At 42.3% G+C, this 20,189-nt stretch overlaps 2 protein-coding genes across 2 annotated transcripts in view; both read left to right on the top strand.

Annotated features, from left to right (window-relative positions):
* The window catches only part of LOC124013381 (thrombospondin-3b-like), a 30,190-nt gene extending 28,923 nt beyond the window's left edge, over positions 1-1,267 (top strand). The window contains exons 22-23 of the mRNA XM_046327689.1: positions 698-837; positions 926-1,267. Of these exons, the coding sequence (XP_046183645.1) occupies positions 698-837; positions 926-981 (196 nt within the window). The 3' untranslated portion in view covers positions 982-1,267. The remainder of the gene's footprint in view (positions 1-697; positions 838-925) is intronic.
* Positions 1,268-14,380: 13,113 nt separating this feature from the next.
* On the top strand, positions 14,381-18,388 carry LOC124012763 (thioredoxin-interacting protein-like). Its single transcript, XM_046326704.1, has 6 exons — positions 14,381-14,857; positions 15,402-15,477; positions 15,575-15,722; positions 16,189-16,548; positions 16,845-17,147; positions 17,252-18,388. The coding sequence occupies exons 1-6, from the start codon at positions 14,602-14,604 to the stop codon at positions 17,297-17,299; spliced, it is 1,191 nt and encodes a 396-aa protein (XP_046182660.1). The 5' UTR covers positions 14,381-14,601; the 3' UTR covers positions 17,300-18,388.
* The last annotated feature ends 1,801 nt before the right edge of the window (positions 18,389-20,189 follow it).

Here is a 20,189-nt window from a genome sequence, read left to right on the forward strand (position 1 = left end):
TAAAGAAATCCATTCCACTTTTATCTAGGGGCCCAATGTGTGCCATGAAAACGCACCCCACACCACCACATTACCACCACCAGCCTGCAATGTTGACACGAGCCATGATGGAAACATGTACTGGTTTTCTCTATACCCTAGTCCTCCTATCAGCGTGAAACAACAGGAACTGGGATTCTCCATTGTCCAGTGTTTTTGTTCCTTAGCCCACTGCAACCACAGTTTATTGTCTTCTTCTGAAAGAAGTGGAACTCTGTAAGGTCGTTGTTTGCCCTACACCATTCGTGTCAAGGTACGACGAATTGTGCATTCTTTTATGGGTCTTTGGGCACCAATGTTATACTGGACTGTAGCCCGTCTATTGCACAATGTGTCAGCCTCCTTTGTCCTCTTTAATAAATTACTTGTCGATGGCTGGATGTCCTTTGGGTGGTGAACTATACACAGGAAACTGCTGAGAGTGAAAAACCCAGCAGCGTTGCAGTTCTTGACATACTCAAACCAGTGCGTCTGGCACCTACTACCATAACCGTTTCAAAGGCAATCTTTTGTCTTAACCATTCACCCTCTAACAGATGACATCAATAAGGGATCATAACTTTCACCTAGATTCACCTGGTCAACCTATATCAGGGAAAGAGCAGGTGGTTTGTACACTCAGTGTATAGAGAGATCATTGTGTATACCCATGTCACAGGGTGAGGCTGTATGAAGGCATGACATTGGTAGCAGACTCTGGCGTGGTGGTGGACACCTCAATGAGGGGCGGGAGGCTGGGCGTCTTCTGCTTCTCCCAGGAACAAATCATCTGGTCCAACCTGGGCTATCGCTGCAACGGTATGTCAACGCTCTCAGAAGATAATTTTCTTGAGTTTGAATTTAACCTGGCTACGTTATAATATTTCTTTCTATCTCTTTCCATCAGATACTGTACCAGAGGACTATGAGTTCTACCGCAAGCAGATGCACATCAGGGTGTGACTGAGCCTAGCACAGCATCTGTGCAGATACACAACATCACCTGTGCCTTTGCTGTATCTTGTGTGTGTGTGTATGGTTGTGTGTGTGTGTGTTTTAAGGTACATTTACTTTAATGTGGGGCTCTTTCTGTCTTTAGCCCCCACAACGACCTTACAGGTTGGTCAAGTCAAGAGTTTAAGATTGTTTGACAACATAAAAGCTTTTATTATTATTATATAAAATGATGAATGAAAGCTAGTTTTAAGGAATTAGGATCGTGAAATCCTAAGGTACATGACTGTGTATAATACATATGTTTGAAAAGTGTCAAATCCTACTCTTAGACTTAAACTGAGCATCATAAAGGTTTCAGACTCACAGTTGACGTCACATTACACACCACTGAATCCACTGTTAAATTGTACAATATTTGTCATGATGAAGGGTTAACTTAACCCAAGGCTGAGTTTATAAGGAATTTTATCATTGTTATTTTTCTGAGGATCATCGAGACAGACCTATGTGGACGCCTGTGAGAAACCAATTGCATGGTAATAAACATCCAAATATATATATATTTTTTTACTGAGTGTTTGCATGTAAACCATAATACTAGATCTCGCCAACCCAACATATGCATAAGGTTCATTGGCTACATTTACACAGGAGGGCGAGAAAAAGAGAGACTGGGGAAAAGCAGGAGCTGAGACAAAATGCTGGTTGACTTGACAAAGAAGACAAACTGGCAGCAGACAAACAGAACACAGGTATAAATACACAGGGGATAATGGGGAAGATGGGTGACACCTTGAGGGGGGGTGGAGACAATCACAAAGACAGTTGAAACAGATCAGGGCGTGATAGTAGCCCCCCCCCCCTTCCCCTCCTCCTCCTCCTCTAGGGACGCTGGCGTCCTACCTGGGCACATACAGTACCTGGTTGAGCGGGGTGTCAGCATTGGAACTCAGAGATGAGGCCTGGGTCCAGGATGTCCCTAGCGGAGACCCAGCACCTCTCCTCCAGGCCATAACCCTCCCAGTCTACCAGGTACTGGAAATCCCTGCCCCGAGGTCGAACCTTCAGGAGCCGTCTCATCATGTACGCCGGTCGGCTCCCATGGTCTCAATTAAGGCGTTCAATAATTAGTTGCATGTCATGATTTACTCACTTTTTTCATTCTGTTACAATTCACCACAAGCACTGTTACAACTAACCCAGACTATGGGGTAAATTGTTACACTTCACTCCTTGTATTTAAGACAACACCGTGCATTTACATATATAGTAACGACACCAAGTTGTAAAGGACAGATGTAGGTTGTTTGTATCAAGTTTTGAATACACTACCATAAACGATTTCTGAGAAACTAATGAAAAGGTGAAATGTGTTACAACCATCCCCGGTCTCCTCTACATGCCTCATCATAGCTACCCACCCCTCCTCTTCTTTTTGCTGCAACTTTTTCAATTATACTCAAGACACACACATTTTAGATGCTTTTCACTGACAGCCACAACTCAATCAGCTATAAGCGTGCTGCCCAAATTGCAGGATTCCTAAATAGGCATAAGCCTACACCACAGGAGGTTGGTGGCACATTAATTGGGGAGAATGGGCACGTGGTAATGAGTGGAATAGTATAAAATACATCAAACACATGGTTTCCAGGTGTTTGATGACATTCCATTTGTGCCATTGCGGCCATTATCATGTATCCGTTCTCCCCTCAGCAGCGTCTTGTGGCTGCTGAGCTAATGATCTGAGCTAATGATCATCTGTGGCTAAGTCATGCTCTCTGGTGAAGTATTTAGATTATTTTTATTTAGACAGGTGTAATTATATATAATTTTGGCAAAACGTACATTTACACTGAACAAAAATATAAAAATGTAACACGTAAATTGTTGTTCCTATGTTTCATGAGCTGAAATAAGAGAAGTGTGCTCTTCACGGATGAATCCTGGTTTCAACTGTACCAGGCAGATGGCAGACAGCATGAATGGCATTGTGTATGCAAGCAGTTTGCTGATGTCAGCACACACAGTGCCACATGGTGGAGGTGGGGTTATGGTACGGGCAGGCATAAGCTACGGACAAGGAACACAATTGCATTTTATCGATGGAAATTTCAATCCACAGAGGTACCGTGGTGAGATCCTGAGGTCTATTATCGTGCCAGTCACCCGCTGCTATCACCTCATGTTTCAGCATGATAATGCTGAAGGATCTGACTCAAGGATCTGTACACAATTACTGGAAGCTGAAAATGTCTCTGTTCTTCCATGGCCTTCACATTCACCAGACATGTCACTAATTGAGCATGTTTTGGATGCTCTAGATCGCCGGGGACAACAGAGTTTTCCAGTTCCCGCCAATATTCAGCAACTTTGCACAGTCATTGAAGAGGAGAACATTCCACAGGCCACAATCAACAGCCTGATTGTCACGCTCTGACCATAGAGAGCCCTCGGGGTTCTCTATGGTGTTTTAGGTCAGGGTGTGACTAGGGGGTGTTCTAGTCTTTCATTTCTATGTTGGTGTGAGTATGGTTCCCAATTGGAGGAAGCTGATGATCATTGCCTCTAATTGGGGATCATACCTAGTGTGGTCCTTTTCCCACCTGCGTGGTGGGATATTGTTTTTGTTTAGTGCTATGTGCGCTACAAACTGCACGTTCATTTATTTAATTGTTGTTTGAAGTTTCACCTGTGGAACTCTACTCACACTGCGCTTTGGTCCACTCATAACGAACGTGACACTGATACAACTCTATGTGAAGGAGACGTGGAACTCTGCATGAGGAAAATGCGGACTGGTTTTCTGATCCACGCTCCTACCTTTTAAGGTACAGTTGGAAGTCGGAAGTTCACATACACTTAAGTTGGAGTCATTAAAACTTGTTCCTCAACCACTCCACAAATTTCTTGTTAACAAACTACAGTTTTGGCAAGTCGGATAGGACATTTACTTTGTGCATGACAAGTAACATTTCCAACAGCTGTTTACAGACAGATTATTCCACTTAAAATTAACTGTATCACAATTCCAGAAGTTTACATACACTAAGTTGACTGTGTGTCACGCTCATCAAAATGATTGGACCAAGGCACAGCGTGCATAGAGTTCCACATATTTTCAGAAATAGAAACTCACCAAGCAAAACAAACAAGCACAAACGAAATGTGAAGCTGCTGGTGTGCACACAGGCAACTATCTGTAGACAAGATCCCACAAAGGGGAAATGGCTGCCTAAATATGATCCCCTATCAGAGACAATGATAAACAGCTGTCTCTGATTGGGAACCATACCAGGCCAACATAAACCATTAATCACCTAGATGACCCACTAGATGACTAGTCACTATCACACCCCAACCAACAGAGAATAAACAGCTCTCTATGGTCAGGGCGTGACTGTGCCTTTAAACAGCTTGGAAAATTACAGAACATTATGTCATGGTTTTAGAAGCTTCTGATAGGCTATTTGAAATCATTTGGGTCAATTTGAGGTGTACCTTTGGATGTATTTCAAGGCCTACCTTCAAACTCAGTGCCTCTTTGCTTGACATCATGAGAAAATCAAAAGAAATCAGCCAAGACCTCAGACAAAAAAGTCTGGTTCATCCTTGGGAGCAATTTCCGCACGCCTGAAGGTACCACGTTCATCTGTACAAACAATAGTACGCAAGCATAAACAACATGGGACCATGCAGCCGTCATACCGCTCAGGAAGGAGACGCATTATGTCTCCTAGACATGAACGTACTTTGGTGTGAAATGTGCAAATCAATCCCAGAACAACAGCAAAGGACCTTGTGAAGATGCTGGAGGAAAAAGGTACAAAAGTATCTATATCCACAGTAAAACGAGTCCTATATAGACACAACCTGAAAGGCCACTCAGCAAGGAAGAAGCCACTGCTCCAAAACCGCCATAAAAAAAGCCAGACTACGGTTTGCAACTGCACATGGGGAGAAATATTGTACTTTTTGGAGAAATGTCCTCTGGTCTGATGAAATAAAAATAGAACTGTTAGGCCATAAGGACCATCCTTATGTTTGGAGGAAAAAGGGGGAGGCTTGCAAGCCAAAGAACACCATCCTAACCGTGAAGCAAGGGGTGGCAGCATCATGTTGTGGAGATGCTTTGCTGCAGGAGGGACTGGTGCACTTCACAAAATAGATGGCATCATGAGGGAGGAAAATGATGTGGCTATATTGAAGCAACATATCAAGGCATCAGTCAGGAAGTTAAATCTTGGTCGCAAATAGACAATGACCCCAAGCATACTTCCAAAGTTGTGGCAAATGGCTTAAGGACAACAAAGTAAAGGTATTGGAGTGGCCATCACAAAGCCCTGACCTCAATCCTATAGAAAATGTGTGGGCAGAACTGAAACAGTGTGTGCGAGCTAGGAGTCCTACAAACCTGACTCAGTTAAACCAGCTTTGTCAGGAAGAATGGGCCAAAATTCACCCAACTTATTGTGGGAAGCATGTGGAAGGCTACCTGAAATGTTTGACTCGAGTTAAACAATTTGAAGGCAATGCTACCAAATACTAATTGAGTGTATGTAACCTTCTGACCCACTGGGAATGTGATGAAAGAAATCAAATCTGAAATAAATCATTCTCTCTACTATTATTCTGACATTTCACATTCTTAAAATAAAGTGGTGATCCTAACTGACCTAAGACCATTTTTACTAGGACGAAATGTCAGGAATTGTGAAAAACTGAGTTTAAATGTATTTGGCTAAGGTGTATGTAAACTTCCGACTTCAAATGTATCTGTGACTAACATATGAATATCTCAAATCAAATTGTGTTGGTGACATACACATGGTTAGCAGATGTTATTGCGAGTGTAGCAAAATGCTTGGGCTTGTAGTTCTGACAGTGCAGTAATAACTAACAAGTACTCTAACAATTCCACAACAACTACCTAATACACACAAATCTAAGTAAAGGGATGGAATAAGAATATAGACATATAAACATATGGCTGAGCAGTGTTCGAGTGGCATAGGCAAGATGCAATAGATGGTATAAAAATACAGTACATACATATGGGATGAGTAATGCAAGATATGTAAACATTATTAAAGTAGCAGTATTAAAGTGGCCAATGATTTCAAGTCTTATGTAGGCAGCAGCCTCTGTGTTGGCGACAGCTGTTTAACAGTCTGATGGCATTTAGATTGAAAAGTAACTTCTGTCTCTCGGTCCCAGTTTTGATGCACCTGTACTGACCTCGCCTTCTGGATGGTAGCGGATTAAACAGGCAGTGGTTCGGGTGGTTGTTGTCCTTGATGATCTTTTTGGCCTCTCTGTGACAACAGATGCTGTAGGTGTCCTAGAGGGCAGGTAGTTTTCCCCCAGTGATGCGTTGTGCAGACCGCACCACCCTCACAACCCTTGGTTGTGGGCGGTGCAGTTGCCATTCCAGGCGGTGATACAGCCGACAGGATGTTCTCAATTGTGCATCTGTAAAGGTTTGGGAGGGTTTTAGGTGACAAGACAAATTTCTTCCGCCTCCTGAGGTTGAAGAGGCACTGTTGCGCTGTTGAACCTTCTTCACCACACTGTCTGTGTGGGTGGATCATTTCAGTTTGTCTCTGATGTGTACGCCGAGGAATTAAAACTTTCCACCTTCTCCACTGCTGTCCGTCAATGTGGATAAGGGGGTGTTTCCTCTGCTGTTTCTTGAAGTCCCCGATCATCTCCTTTGTATTGTTGACATTGAGTGAGAGGTTGTTTTCCTGACACCACACTCCGAGTGCTCTCACTTGCATTACAGTTACATGATTAATCAGTTTAATTGCGTTATAATAATTACAGGGAATCTTTAATAAAAACTAAAAGTCCTCATTTAATTAATGATAGTAAAGACACGACAGTAGGTTTTAATAGTCACAGTGGGTACAACATCTCCAATGTACTTCCTTATAAACTCTCTCACTGAATCAGAGTATACATTAATATTATTCTCTGAAGCTACCCTTAAAATATCCCAGTCCATGTGATCAAACCAATTTTGACACATGGACTCAGACCAGCGTTGAATAGTTATTGTCACAGGTATATCCTGTTTAAGTTTCTGCCTATAAGGTCAGGAGGAACAAAATGGAGTCGTGGTCAGATTTACCGAAAGGAGGTCGGGGGAGTGCCTTGTATACGTTAGGGGAAGCCACCATCCTAATAGTGCAATGTGCACACGCCAGCCAACATTCATTTCCGATTTGCAAGAGGCTGAAATCAGAGTTCTGTATATAATGATGAGATGCTCACGTCTCCGCCCTAACAATGTGAGTTATTGTCCCAAAGGCGGGAAGGCACACGTCAAGCTTAAGTCTGCATATTATGCCACGGGCTTATTCTGGACAGACTATGGCGAGAGTAAGAGCTTTCGCTTCGCCTCTTCCTCTCTGCAGAATCTCTCTCACCAGAGAAAGCATCTGATGAGTGAAACAGCACCCCTTTGTCTTACTATATGTAGTCCTGTATCTAATGCTGTCTCTCCAGAAATAGTATGAGATGCTATACACTTTTTGTCCAGACAGCACCAGACACATGGTCTACACCTATTAAGACAGCGGGGCACTGTTTAGCTCGTTCTGAGATTAACTCGTCTTTCTGTCAGCGTGGGTCTCGGTCAAATAAATTATCAATATTTCAACATTTTATTTGGATGGGCGAGGAGTGGTAGGGTGGGCCAGGCCTCGTAAGGCCCGCCCATAACGCTGGTCCTGTGACACACCAACACACACATACACACACACTACATACTCTAACACACACAAAACACACACACATGCATATTGACGCCACACACACACACTCTCACATAGACATAATTTCACACTCCCACATTCTTCACATGCACTTCCTTATTGTTATTTTATTGTGTTACAAATCATTCGTACTTTTTAACTCAGCATTGTTGGGAAAGGGCTGGTAAGTAAGCTTTTCACAGTGAAGTCTACAACTGTATTTGGCACATGTGACAAATAAAATACTATTTGATTTAAATCATCATTATACCTCCCTCTAAAATCATTTACAGCTCACAACATTGACTTAGGGCTTCAATATGCGTCATACAGGACCAGGAAATCTGGTCACAATGTGAAGAATGAGATGAGACAGTGGCTGGAAATAAAATACCACGTACAGACACGCCTGAAAATGTGGGCACAATCAGAATATGGGTAAGATCAGGACACAGGATCCATGTTAGAACCAGGGGTGTATAAACGGAAAATATTTTGCAACGAAAACAAGAGTTTCTATTGGACAGGTAGGTCCCTTCATTCCATTTGCTCTGTTTGTTTCTGTTAGGTTATTAAATGGGAAGTGTTTTCTGTTGCAAGACGTAATGAATATACCGCAGGTATAAACTAGGCTTTTGACCAGTTGGTATGCAGGGTTTGACATGTAAGTCGCTCTGGATAAGAGCGTCTGCTAAATGACTTAAATGTAAATGTAAATGTATAAGATATAGCAGGCTCACTTTTGCCTCTAGATGGTGCAATGTGATCACAGTTTTAGTGGTGACAGTGGAAACAACATGGGAAACAACTTTCTCTGCACTCCTGATTCACCTTCAAGTTCAACCACCAATAAAATGTGGGTGAAGCAGATTATCTGGTGCAATTTGACCAATTTAGACCATTGAATACCCAGATAGCACACATACGTCTCACTGAGATCTTGCCAATTACCAAACGCTCTCCATACTACATCTTCCCGATGTATCATGTAAACATCAGGCTAACGTTGGTGAGACATATGTGTGCTATCTGGGTACAATATGAGTCATGACATCTAATCAAACAATCTAATGTCTCAGATTTTAGGGCAGACGGGGAACACTTGAAGTCTTGATAACTTTTTAGCATTTAAATGAAGTCACAGAAAAAAGCAAGGTATGTAGGTAAAGCCCAGTTATATACATTTTATATCTTAAGAATCCATAACTATTTGGAACTCTATATTGTGGGTCATATTAATTAATAGGTCAAACTTACAGTATGTGTATTATCCATAGGAAGCCAGCAGTTAAACATTGACATTGCTTAAGTCTGCTGTTTTCCTACTTCCAAGAAAGCACCTGGCATATTCATAAACAACCGCTGTCAAAGCAAAAGCATCAGCAGTCGACGTCTCTTCAAACTTTACTCACACATTATGTAATTGGCACGAAACCAGCTGTGGTTTTGCAATGGATATTCCAAACAAGTTCAAGAATGAGCTATGTGTGTGACCCTAATTTATCCTGAAATTGTTTACCAAGTCTGTCTTCAACCCAACATTAGTTAGACTCATGTTTGGTGTTTTACTTTTTTTTTTAAATGTCATGCTACGGTATCTCACTAGAGGGTGCACCTAGTATCTGATAGAGTTTTCCAAAAACATTAATAAAATACAACCACCGACTGTTTGCTCGTTGCTGTTGCTCTAAGATGGCAGCTCCGTGCAAATGTGGATGTGCCAATTGAATCTCAACAAGGAAACAGTCGTTGGTGGTATTTCATTAACGTTTATTGAAAAAGTATGGATTCCAGCCAACAAAGAAAGGCACACAACTACAGAGGAAACAAACATAGATACAAGCTGGGCATTTCATAAATGTTTTGAAGTATCAACATGGAGTGGAGTTTAGTCCACTAACTGTAGGCATGGGCAAGCCTACATAGAAACATGACCAAATGGTTTAACAAAAGATATTTCAAAAGCAAGCTTATCCGCAAACAACTTTTGGTTTGCCCAACACGTCTGACATACACTGAGTGTACAAAACTTTAGGAACAGCTTCATTTTGCCCTCAGAACAGCTTTAATTCATTGGGGCATGGACTCTACATGGTGTCGAAAGGATTCGACAGGTATGCTGGCCCATTTGACTCCAATGCTTCCCTCAGTTGTGTCAAGTTGGCTGGATGTCCTTTGGGTGGTGGACCATTGTTGATACACACGGGAAACTGTTTATTGTGAAAAACCCAGCAGTGTTGCAGTTCTTGACACCTGGCACCTACTACCATACCCTGGTCAAAGTCACTTAAATATTTTGTCATGCTCATTCACCCTCTGAATGGCACACATACACAATCCATGTCTCATTCAGGACATCCCTTCAGGACATCTAAAGCACCCGGTGTCACAGGAAGGCAAAGAAGATCATCAAGGACCCAAGCCACGGCCCGTTCACCCCGTTATCATCCAGAAGGCGAGGTCAGAGCAGGTGCATCAAAGCTGGGACCGAGAGACTGAAAAACAACTTCAATCTCAAGGCCATCAGACTGTTAAATAGCCATCACTAGCCAGCCTTCACCCAGTCCCCTTTCCTGAACTTAGTTACTGTCACTAGCTGGCTACCACCAAGTTACTCATCCATGCACCTTAGAGGCTGCTGCCCTATGTACATACAGTAGACATGGAACACTGGTCACTTTAATAATGTTTACTTACTGTTTTACCTACTTCATATGTATATAGTGTATTCTAGTCAAGGCTATGCAATTCAACTATTGATGTACATAGACTGTATATACAAAAGTATGTGGACATCCCTTGAAATTAGTGGATTCTGCTATTTCAGCCACACCCGTTGTTGACAGGTGTATAAAATTGAGCACACAGCCATCTCCATAGACAAACATTGGCACTAGAATGGCCTAACTGAAAAGCTCATTGACTTTCAACGTAGCACCTTCATAGGATGCCATCTTTCCAACAAGTCCAACTTCTGCCCTGCTAGAGCTGCCCTGGTCAACTGTAAGTGCTGTTATTGTGAAGTGGAAACGTCTAGGAGCAATAACGGCTCAGCCGCAAAGTGGTAGGCCACACAAGCTCACAGAACAGGACCATTTAGTGCTGAAGAGAGTAGTGCGTAAAGATCATCTGTCCCCAGTTGCAACATTCACCACTGTGTTTCAAACTGCCTCTGGAAGCAATGTCAGCACAAGAACTGTTCGTCGAGAGCTTCATGAAATGGGTTTCCATGGCCAGTAGCCGCACACAAGCCTAAGATCACAATGCGCAATGCCAAGCATTGGATGGAGTGGTGTAAAGCTTGCCACCATTGGACTCTGGAGCAGCAGAAACACATTCTCTGGAGTGATGAATCATGCTTCACCAGCTGGCAGTCTGACTGACGAACCTGGGCTTGGTGGATGCCAGGAGAACGCTCCCTGCCTGAATGCATAATGCCAACTGTAAAGTTTGGTGGAGGAGGAATAATGGTCTGTGGCTGTTATTCACGGTTCGTTCTAGGCCCCTTAGCTCCAATGAAGGGAAATCTTAACACTACAGCATACAATGACATTCTAGACAATGTTGTGCTTCCTACTTTGTGGCAACAGTTTGGGGAAGGCCCTTTCCTGTTTCAGCATGACAATGCCCCTTGTGCACAAAGTGAGGTCCATACAGAAATGGGTGGTTGAGATCGGTGTGGAAGAACTTGACTGGCCTGCACAGAGCCCTGACCTCAACCCCATCGAACACCTTTGGGGTGAATTGGAACCCCGACTGCGAGCCAGTCCTAATTGCACAACATCAGTGCCCGACCTCACAAACACCTCGATCACACCGACAGCGTCATTGCGCAAAATCGTTTGCAGCATCATCTGGACGTGTGCAACAAAAGTTCAACATTCACCTTCTGCTACCATTTCTGTCAAGCAGTCTACACATACAGTTTGATACATACGTTTGATAAATCCAATGCATGCACCACAAAGAAAGCACTGCAACTGCCTCTGCAAAGCATGGCTGCAATAAAAACACAGCGTTTCAATGGAAAAGAAAACACTTCTGGTGTATCAACATGCAATGACACTTTCGGTGTGATCAAGGCGTAATGCTCTTTGTGGCTGAATGGAAGCAAGTCCCAGCAGCAAAGTTCCAACATCTAGTGGAGGCTGTTATAGCAGCAAAGGAGAGGCCAACTCCATATTAATGCCCATCATTTTGGAATGATATGTTTGACGAGCAGTTGTCTACATACTTTTGGTCCATATGTCTATACATCCCATCATATATACATACAGTACAAGTCAAATGTTTGGACATACCTACTCATTCAAGGGTTTTTCTTTATTTTAAATATTTTCAATATTATAGAATAATAGTGAAGACATCAAAACTATGAAATAATTACATATGGAATCATGTAGTAACCAAAAAAGTGTTAAACAAATTTATATATATTTTATATTGAGATTCTTCAAAGTAGCCACCCTTTGCCTTGATGACAGCTTTGCACACTCTTGGCATTTTCTCAACCCACTTAATGAGGAATGCTTTTCCAACAGTCTTGAAGGAGTTCCCACATATGCTGAGCACTTGTTGGCTGCTTTTCCTTCACTCTGTGATCCAACTCAAAAACGAATTATATTCCCACTAAGCGCAAACCAGATGGGATGGCATATCGCTGCAGAATGCTGTGGTAGCCATGCAGGTTAATAAGTGTGCTTTGAATTCTAAATAAATCACTGACAGTGTCACCAGCAAAGTACCCCCACACCATCATTTCCACCGGTCTAATGTCCATTACTCATGTTTCTTGGCCCAAACAAGTCTCTTCTTCTTATTGGTGTCTTTTAGGAGTGGTTTCTTTGCAGCAATTCGACCATGAAGGTCTGATTCATGCAGTCTCCTCTGAACAGTTGATGTTGAGATGTGTCTGTTACATGAACTCTGTGAAGCATTTATTTGGGCTGCAATTTCTGAGGCTGGTAACTCAATAAACGTATCCTCTGCAGTAGAGTTAACTCTGGGCCTTCCTTTCCTGTGGCGGTCCTCATGAGAGCCATTTTCATCATAGCGCTGGTTGTTTTTTTCAACTGTACTTGAAGAAACTTTCTGTCATTTCTCTTTGCTATTTGAGCTGTTCTTGCCATAATATGGACCTGGTATACCGCTATCTTCTGTATACCACCCCTACCTTGTCACAACACCACAGATTGGCTCAAACACATTAAGAAGGAAAGAAATTCCACAAATGAACTTTTAACAAGGTACACCTGATAATTTAAATGCATTCCAGGTGACTACCTCATGAAGCTGGTTGAGAGAATGCCAAGCGTGTGAAAAGCTGTCATCAAGGCAAAGGGTGGCTACTTTTAAGAATCTCAATATAAAATATATTTAGATTTGTTTAACACTTTTTTGGTTACTACAAGATTCCCTGTGCTATTTCACAGTTTTGATGTCTTCACTATTATTCTTCAACATAGAAAATATTTAAAATAAAGAAAAACCCTGGAATGAGTAATGAGTAGGTGTATATATATATATATATATATATATATATATATATATATATATATATATATATATATATATATATATATATATATATATATATATATATATGCATTTATTCTCCGGACTCTGACATTGCTCGTCCTAATATTTCTTAATTCAATTCTTTGACTTTTAGGTTTCTGTGTATTGTTAGATATTACTACACTGTTGGAGCTAGGAACACAAGCATTTCGCAACACCCTTAATAACTAATGCTAAACGTGTACGTAACCTATAATATTTGATTTTGTTTCCTCTCAAGGCTTAAAAATCCATCTTTAAACTCTCTCCTCCATTCATCTACACTGCTTGAAGTGGATTTAATAACAGGTGACATCAATAAGGGATCATAGCCTTCACCTGGTCAGTCTATGTCAATGTTTCCCAACCAGGGGAACCTGGGGGTACTTAGCCTATTCACAGGGGGTACTTGAGGAGACTCATGAGACCATAGGCCTACTGGTAAAATGCACATGAAGGGGTACTCTGGGCAGAGCAGAATTCCATTGGTGGTACAATAACTGAAAAAAAGATGGGAACCACTGGTCTATGTCATGGAAAGAGCAGGTGTTCCTAATTGTTTGTACACTCAGTGTAGTTTGGATGTCATAAGGTGAATGCACCAATTTGTAAGTCGCTCTGGATAAGAGCGTCTGCTAAATGACTTAAATTAAATGTAAATGTAAATGTTTGTAGTGCCATGACACTTCTTTATCCACTCCCAGGAGGGTCAAATCTGAACAAAATGTACCTCGACGGGGCTGTAAAAAAAACTATACTAATTAATATATTTAAGAGTTATCCTTCCTGTCCCAGTGTGAAGTTAATTTCGCTCTCCAAAAGACCACAGACTGTAAAAAGCTACAAACAAGAATCTAGCCACTCCTCCATAAGCCCTTCCTCTGTGACAGCTGCTGAGCACTCGCTCTATCCTCTCAGCCACGAGGTGTCCACGCGCCGTTCCCGGGCGCTGATTGGTTGCAGACGACACAAACATCGATGTTCATGCGCTGAGCCATGCTGTGCATTCTGCTTCCACATGCTCAGCTGAAGTGATCAACAACGCTGGTGAATCACTGGCTGGCCTCCTCATATAAAAGCTGCGCCTTCCTCCTTTGTTTGTAGTTCCTAAAGTTAACTTGACAGTAGGTTGGAGATACTTGTGGATAGGCTTACACCATTTTTGCGCTGCTTCACCGTCGTAGTTCATTAAACCTCAATCAATTAATTATATTGACCGTCTTATTGAACAACAAAACATTGATTTGGAGTTGGAATAACTGAACTTCTAGCAGTGTAACTATTAGACTTGGATATCGACTAAATAGCAAACATGGTTGCTATGCCAAAAAGAGTGAAGACTTTCGAGGTCATTTTCAGCGATGCTAGCAAGGCTTTCTATTGCAGTGGAGACAAAGTAGCCGGGAGGATCGTGGTGGAAGTAGCGGAGGTGACCAGAGTCTCGGCTATGAGGGTATTCGGAGTTGGATGCGCCAAAGTGGAATATGCCAAAGGAAAGCAGAAATGCAGAGAGCAGAATGAGTACTTGAGATACGAAGAAGTTGTTCAACTTGTTGACCACCCAGCTGGTAAGATCCTCATTGAATTATTCCGTAAAATCAATATGATGAATAACTTATTTTCAAGTGTAACGTTAGCCATGTAGATACGCATAGTAGACGAAGATCAGTTTGTGATTATTACATGCATTTCAAATGTGACTGTCGCTGTAAGGCTCGAATTACAGATTCATGTGAAGTATCAAGTTAGTTTACCTAGCAGTTATGAGCTGTTTTTAAACTGAAAGTGTCTCCTACTTCAGTAGTCATTGACTTCAGAGTTTAATTCCATGGAATGAATGACTGGCCTATGCAAAAGCTGCTGGCAGCAGTGGCTGAGCAGTATATGTGGAGTGTATACAGGGAATCCCATTCTGAGGCGTCAAAAACATCATCTCTGTTTCACAGTACTAGGCTGAGGGTAGCATGGTGTTCTTGGCAAACCTCCAACACTAGGCTTTAGAAATTAACATAGCTGATAGGCTAACTTTTTTTTTTAAAGCAACCTTGTATCTTGCCGTTTCGACTAATCAGGCAAATCATCATTATTAAAACACTTTATTAACTATTTCAGATCATGATGGATCGGTTGTCCTAAGACCTGGCAACAAGTACGAGTACATGTTTGGATTTGAGCTCCCCCAGCAAGGGTAAGTCTCTTTGCATTGGCCTGTATTTTAGTAAGTCAATACAATATAAAGCTTCCTCTGTATGTGGCTCTGCCTTATCCTTTTTGTTTCCCCACAGGCAGATTGTGTCTTCCTACAAGGGCAAGTTTGGCTATGTCCAGTACTTTGTCAAGGCCTTGATGGAGAGGCCTGCCCAGCCTGCCCTGGAGTGCAAGAAGCACTTTGAGGTGGAGGAGCCCCTGGATGTGAACACCCCAGATCTGCTGGTGAGTTCATCTCTCACTTATCACAAAGCCTGAACTGCAAAAGTAAAAATAGCTGAGGTGCAAGCCAACTAGCCACCTGAAATCTGTGGAAACTCACCTTTTAATGGTATTGCTGATACACAACAGATGACAATCTGAAAGCATTAAGAGTGAGCAGTCTGTATCAGGTGTTTCCCTTGAGTGTTAACTTCAACCAGCCTTAAGAATTAGTTGTGACATGCCCAGATGTGATGCTTCAGGTTGGGCACCTGTGCCTCATCCTGCTCAGCAGTCTTCCTTGTAAAACATGGACAGATTTGACCTCATGCAATTCAAGTCATAGGTCCTAGAAGTCTTCAAACAATTTAGAAAACGTGGCATTTGTGAACATGAAGGAATAGATGTATTGAGTTAGATCTCAAAAGCATGGTTAAACATCTGTTAAAGTGAGCCCATGTGTAACCAGTTTCTTTCTCTCCCTCTTCAGTCTCCTACAGGTGGCATGAAGGAGAAGAAGGTCACCTGCATGTTCATTCCCGACGGCCAGGTGTCCCTCAACGCCAAGATCGATCGCAAGGGGTTCTGTGAGGGCGAAGACATCTGCATCTGTGCCAAGTTTGAGAACACCTGCTCACGTATTGTGGTGCCCAAGGCAGCCATCATCTCCAAGCACACCTACCAGGCCAATGGCAGGACAAAGGTCTTCCGTCAGAAGCTCTCCTCTGTGCGTGGCAACCACATCATCTCCGGTATGTGCGACGCCTGGCAGGGCAAGACCATCCGTGTGCCCAAGATCAAGCCCTCCATGCTGGGCTGCAACATAATCCGTGTGGAGTACGCCCTCATGGTGAGCATCTTGATCCCCTTGAATTAGCATAATAGGATAGTGCTAATGGGTTTGTGGTAAGCAGCCATTTCTAGTAGCAATGGCCTTTAATTGGTGAAATGAAGTGTTTATCAACCTTTAAACTAACTCGTCGCTATTATCATAGACGTGCTTATAATAGTATGTTCATTACTCTAAATCCGACACCACTTCAATTAGATAAGAGGATGAGCCAAGTGTCCGCACTAGTTAGACATGCAGCCTTTTGAAATGGCCACTCGGCAAGTCTGGTTTCTAACCGTTATCCTCTCCTCCAGATCTACATGCACATCCCAGGCAGCGAGAAGCTGATCCTGGAGCTGCCGCTGGTCATCGGCACAGCCGGCCTGGGCAGCCGCACCAACAGCGTGAGCAGCACAGACGGCTCGGTCAGCAATGCCTCAGCCAGCTGGGTGTCCCTTCGCATGCCCTCTGCTCCCCCCAGCTACTGCGATGTCACCCGCGACTGCCGCCTGGATCAGCCCCTCACGCCCCTGCTGAATGACTACGACGGCGATGACAGCCCCATCTTCATGCACTCCTCAGCCTTCCAGTTTCCACCCCTGCCTGCCTACTCTGAGGTGAGTGTCTTGAAACTAAATGATGGTACTACCATGATGGTACTAGTTTGTTGTGATTGAATTGATGAGCAGGTGATCTAACACAAGTGTCTCGCCGGTTTCAGGTTGATGAGGAGTTCAATGGCAACACTCGCATGCTGCAGGTCTGCTGAAATACCTCAGCGCTTCCAGAACTCTGGTCCACTGTACAAGGGCCACTTCTGGCACTTCGCTCACTTGAAAAGGAGCAGAATATCCAAACTAGTGTTGGACAGACTTTGGGAAGTGATGTGGTGTCTCGTATCGGAGCCGGTCCTGCATCGAAAAGAAGAGGATGTGAAGGTCACATGCTGGCGCTGTCGGCCATCTTTGCAGCACCACCTAAGCGGATCTGGTTCTGTTTCCTCCTGGACTGGTGCTGTTCAGGTTTCTGCACCTGAGCATGACACTGCAGACTTCATGGTTTGCGACGTCTTGGTGTGAATAAGCTGCTCCTTCCAATACCCTCAATGTTCTTAATACATAAGAGATGAATGTTAAGAAATTAAGAGGGATCTTATCGTCCTTTATAAACAATGTGATCTCCATGAGTTTCCCACTGGGGCCAAGCATTTGTTGACAAGTCCCTGACTGATTATGAATAAGCTCTTTGCTTGTTGGGTGTGTTCTTCATGGTGTTTAGTCATTCCATATAATTCCTGTATTTCACAAATGTGGGATTTCATCTGAGGAAGCATACATTTTCCTAATTCTGTTTATTCTAAAATAAAAGCAAGCAATGTTGTGTTAGGACATGTTGAATATATATCTTCCCAAGGACAATCATGCAAAGTCCAATATTCTGTACCAGTGTCTTCTATGGTATTCAATTATCTTATGGCTGCATATTCCTCTGACCTCCTACAGGAGATCTCATGGTTTAGATTTGTTTCTCCCGTGTTTTGTTGGGTGTGTCTCCAACTCAACCACCGATATCTTGTTGTGGTATCACAACAGCAAGGGCTCAAATAGTTTTGTATTTCAAATGAGGGCTGAATCACAAGACAAACAGGTGTATTTTGTGCATAAGACATTGAGGAAATGCACCTTGTGTGAAAATATTGACATCTATTTGGGTTTATCTTAGAAAGCGTTTCACTGTGGGATGCCTAAGCTGAATAAATGTTGTAAAATTGATCTCTGAGAATGCAATGAATCTTTCATATTGTAAATGGACATTTGTTTTGTATGAGACTTTTCTATAAATAAAAAGTTGCACTAAATTGTGGTACATGACTACAATCATTACACTGTATAGCCAAGCAATAATAGTGCCAAGCCAGTTGGGCACATTTTATCACAAACTATTGTGATAGTATGAACATAATATTGGTACTATCAGAACTAAAGGCTCAGAACTGAGGATTGAGTAGAGCCCTAATGCCTTGCACAGGATGTGACCCTTAATCCCCTTATTGTTAATTTAATGTTAATTCATTATAGTTGTGTTAGATCTTATCAACTTAAGTTCTTGTGAACATTACAAGTTTTGAACTTCTATTTGCTATTTATGGCTTGTAAGCCTCATTGACCTGAGATCATACAACTTGCTTTTAAGTTTTAAAAAAGCATAATGGATTAATTTGACAATAACAAACTGACACATTTATCAGACTACTTTGTGTCAAAGTTTAACAAGATTTGTTTTGAAACCATTTTTAAAAATTAAATAGTGGCACAATTTTATGTCCTCAACCCGGGATATGGCATATCTCGTTGGCCCTGGGATCATCCTGATAACATTTTCAGCTGACAGCCGACCTCCTCTTGTGGGGATGAAGACCAGGACAAATTCCCATTCTTTGACCGGAATGTAACAACCTCAGCAGGGCCCTCCTCATCACTGGATTGTTCCACATCGGTTGTCTCTTGGTCTGGATCATATTCTGTGTTGTCTTCAACATCTGACACTTCCTCCTCTAATGCATCTGTACTGTCAGTTTCCTGGCCTCTCCTCACCAGTGTCATGGTCAAAGATATGATCAAGAGCCTCACATACAGAATATCGTTTGGTCATTGTGCTGCCACAGAATGAATTGTGAGAACGGCCTCAAAAAAGTTTTATATACCAGAGCTACAGGAAAAGTTTTATATATTATTGAGACAATGTTGCAATTGTTTGTAAGAATGCCAACAGGTGTGGTTCCCGTGGGGGAAGGATTCTATTGGGGAAAGGTTCCCGTGGGGGTTGGCATGGAAGCCAAGAAGTGGAGTGAGGTGTGTGCTCAAACACACGTACAGTACATGTGGGAGCCTGGGAGAGGAAGTGTGTCTATCTGAAGAATGGGCATGTGCCTGAACTCAATTTTATACACTAGTTGTAGTCTCATCCATTAATTTCTAATGGCTGGCCATTTTTGACTGGGAACACCACAGGTGTACAAAAGTTAAATAAAACACCCAAAATGTAATGAAAATCATCAAAATGTATTTTGTGTGTTCAGATGCCCTGTGTGGACAAAGTATTGGAACCTTATGACAATCAGATTAAATGAACTACATTTTTCAGAGAGAAAACTTGTTAATCTGTCCAATTCGACCGGAACACAGCAGGAGGGTTGAAGCAAATCAAAGGAAAATGGGGCTGCCCATCAAGAAAAGTCTTCCCTTTGGATGAGATTTGGTTGTGAATATTTCTAAAATTCTCAGTGTCAATTAACTGTAAAAAATGACATAAGTTACCATAAGATTGAGAATTTGTTGCAACCAAACACCCCAATAACTAATTGAGTGCCTTTATCTCACAGGGAGAGAGTCCATATCCATCAATAAATAGGGGATGGAGTAGCTTTGAGTTAAGAGAAAACCTTGCAGATATGACAGACATTGATTTTCTCGAGTCCACGATAATGAGCATGTATACTTGGGCCGGGATTCAATCCGATTGCGCTTTGTCTGCAATACACGTTTTAAAAGCAATGTTCCCGCATTCGCAGAGACCACATTCATGTTCCACTCTATATATGTCTGCTCAATTGGAAATAACATTTAAATGGTGCATTGTCTAAATCCACGATCGGATTG

Source organism: Oncorhynchus gorbuscha, linkage group LG24, assembly GCF_021184085.1.
Source record: "Oncorhynchus gorbuscha isolate QuinsamMale2020 ecotype Even-year linkage group LG24, OgorEven_v1.0, whole genome shotgun sequence".
NCBI lineage: Eukaryota > Metazoa > Chordata > Actinopteri > Salmoniformes > Salmonidae > Oncorhynchus > Oncorhynchus gorbuscha.

Bases quoted from the DNA above. Each gene is read 5' to 3' on its own strand.
- LOC124012763 (XM_046326704.1), top strand. From the start codon at position 14,602: ATGGTTGCTATGCCAAAAAGAGTGAAGACTTTCGAGGTCATTTTCAGC. The intron at 15,723-16,188 runs GTGAGTTCATCT...CTCCCTCTTCAG, and splicing joins TGAACACCCCAGATCTGCTG to TCTCCTACAGGTGGCATGAA. The intron at 17,148-17,251 runs GTGAGTGTCTTG...CGCCGGTTTCAG, and splicing joins CCCTGCCTGCCTACTCTGAG to GTTGATGAGGAGTTCAATGG.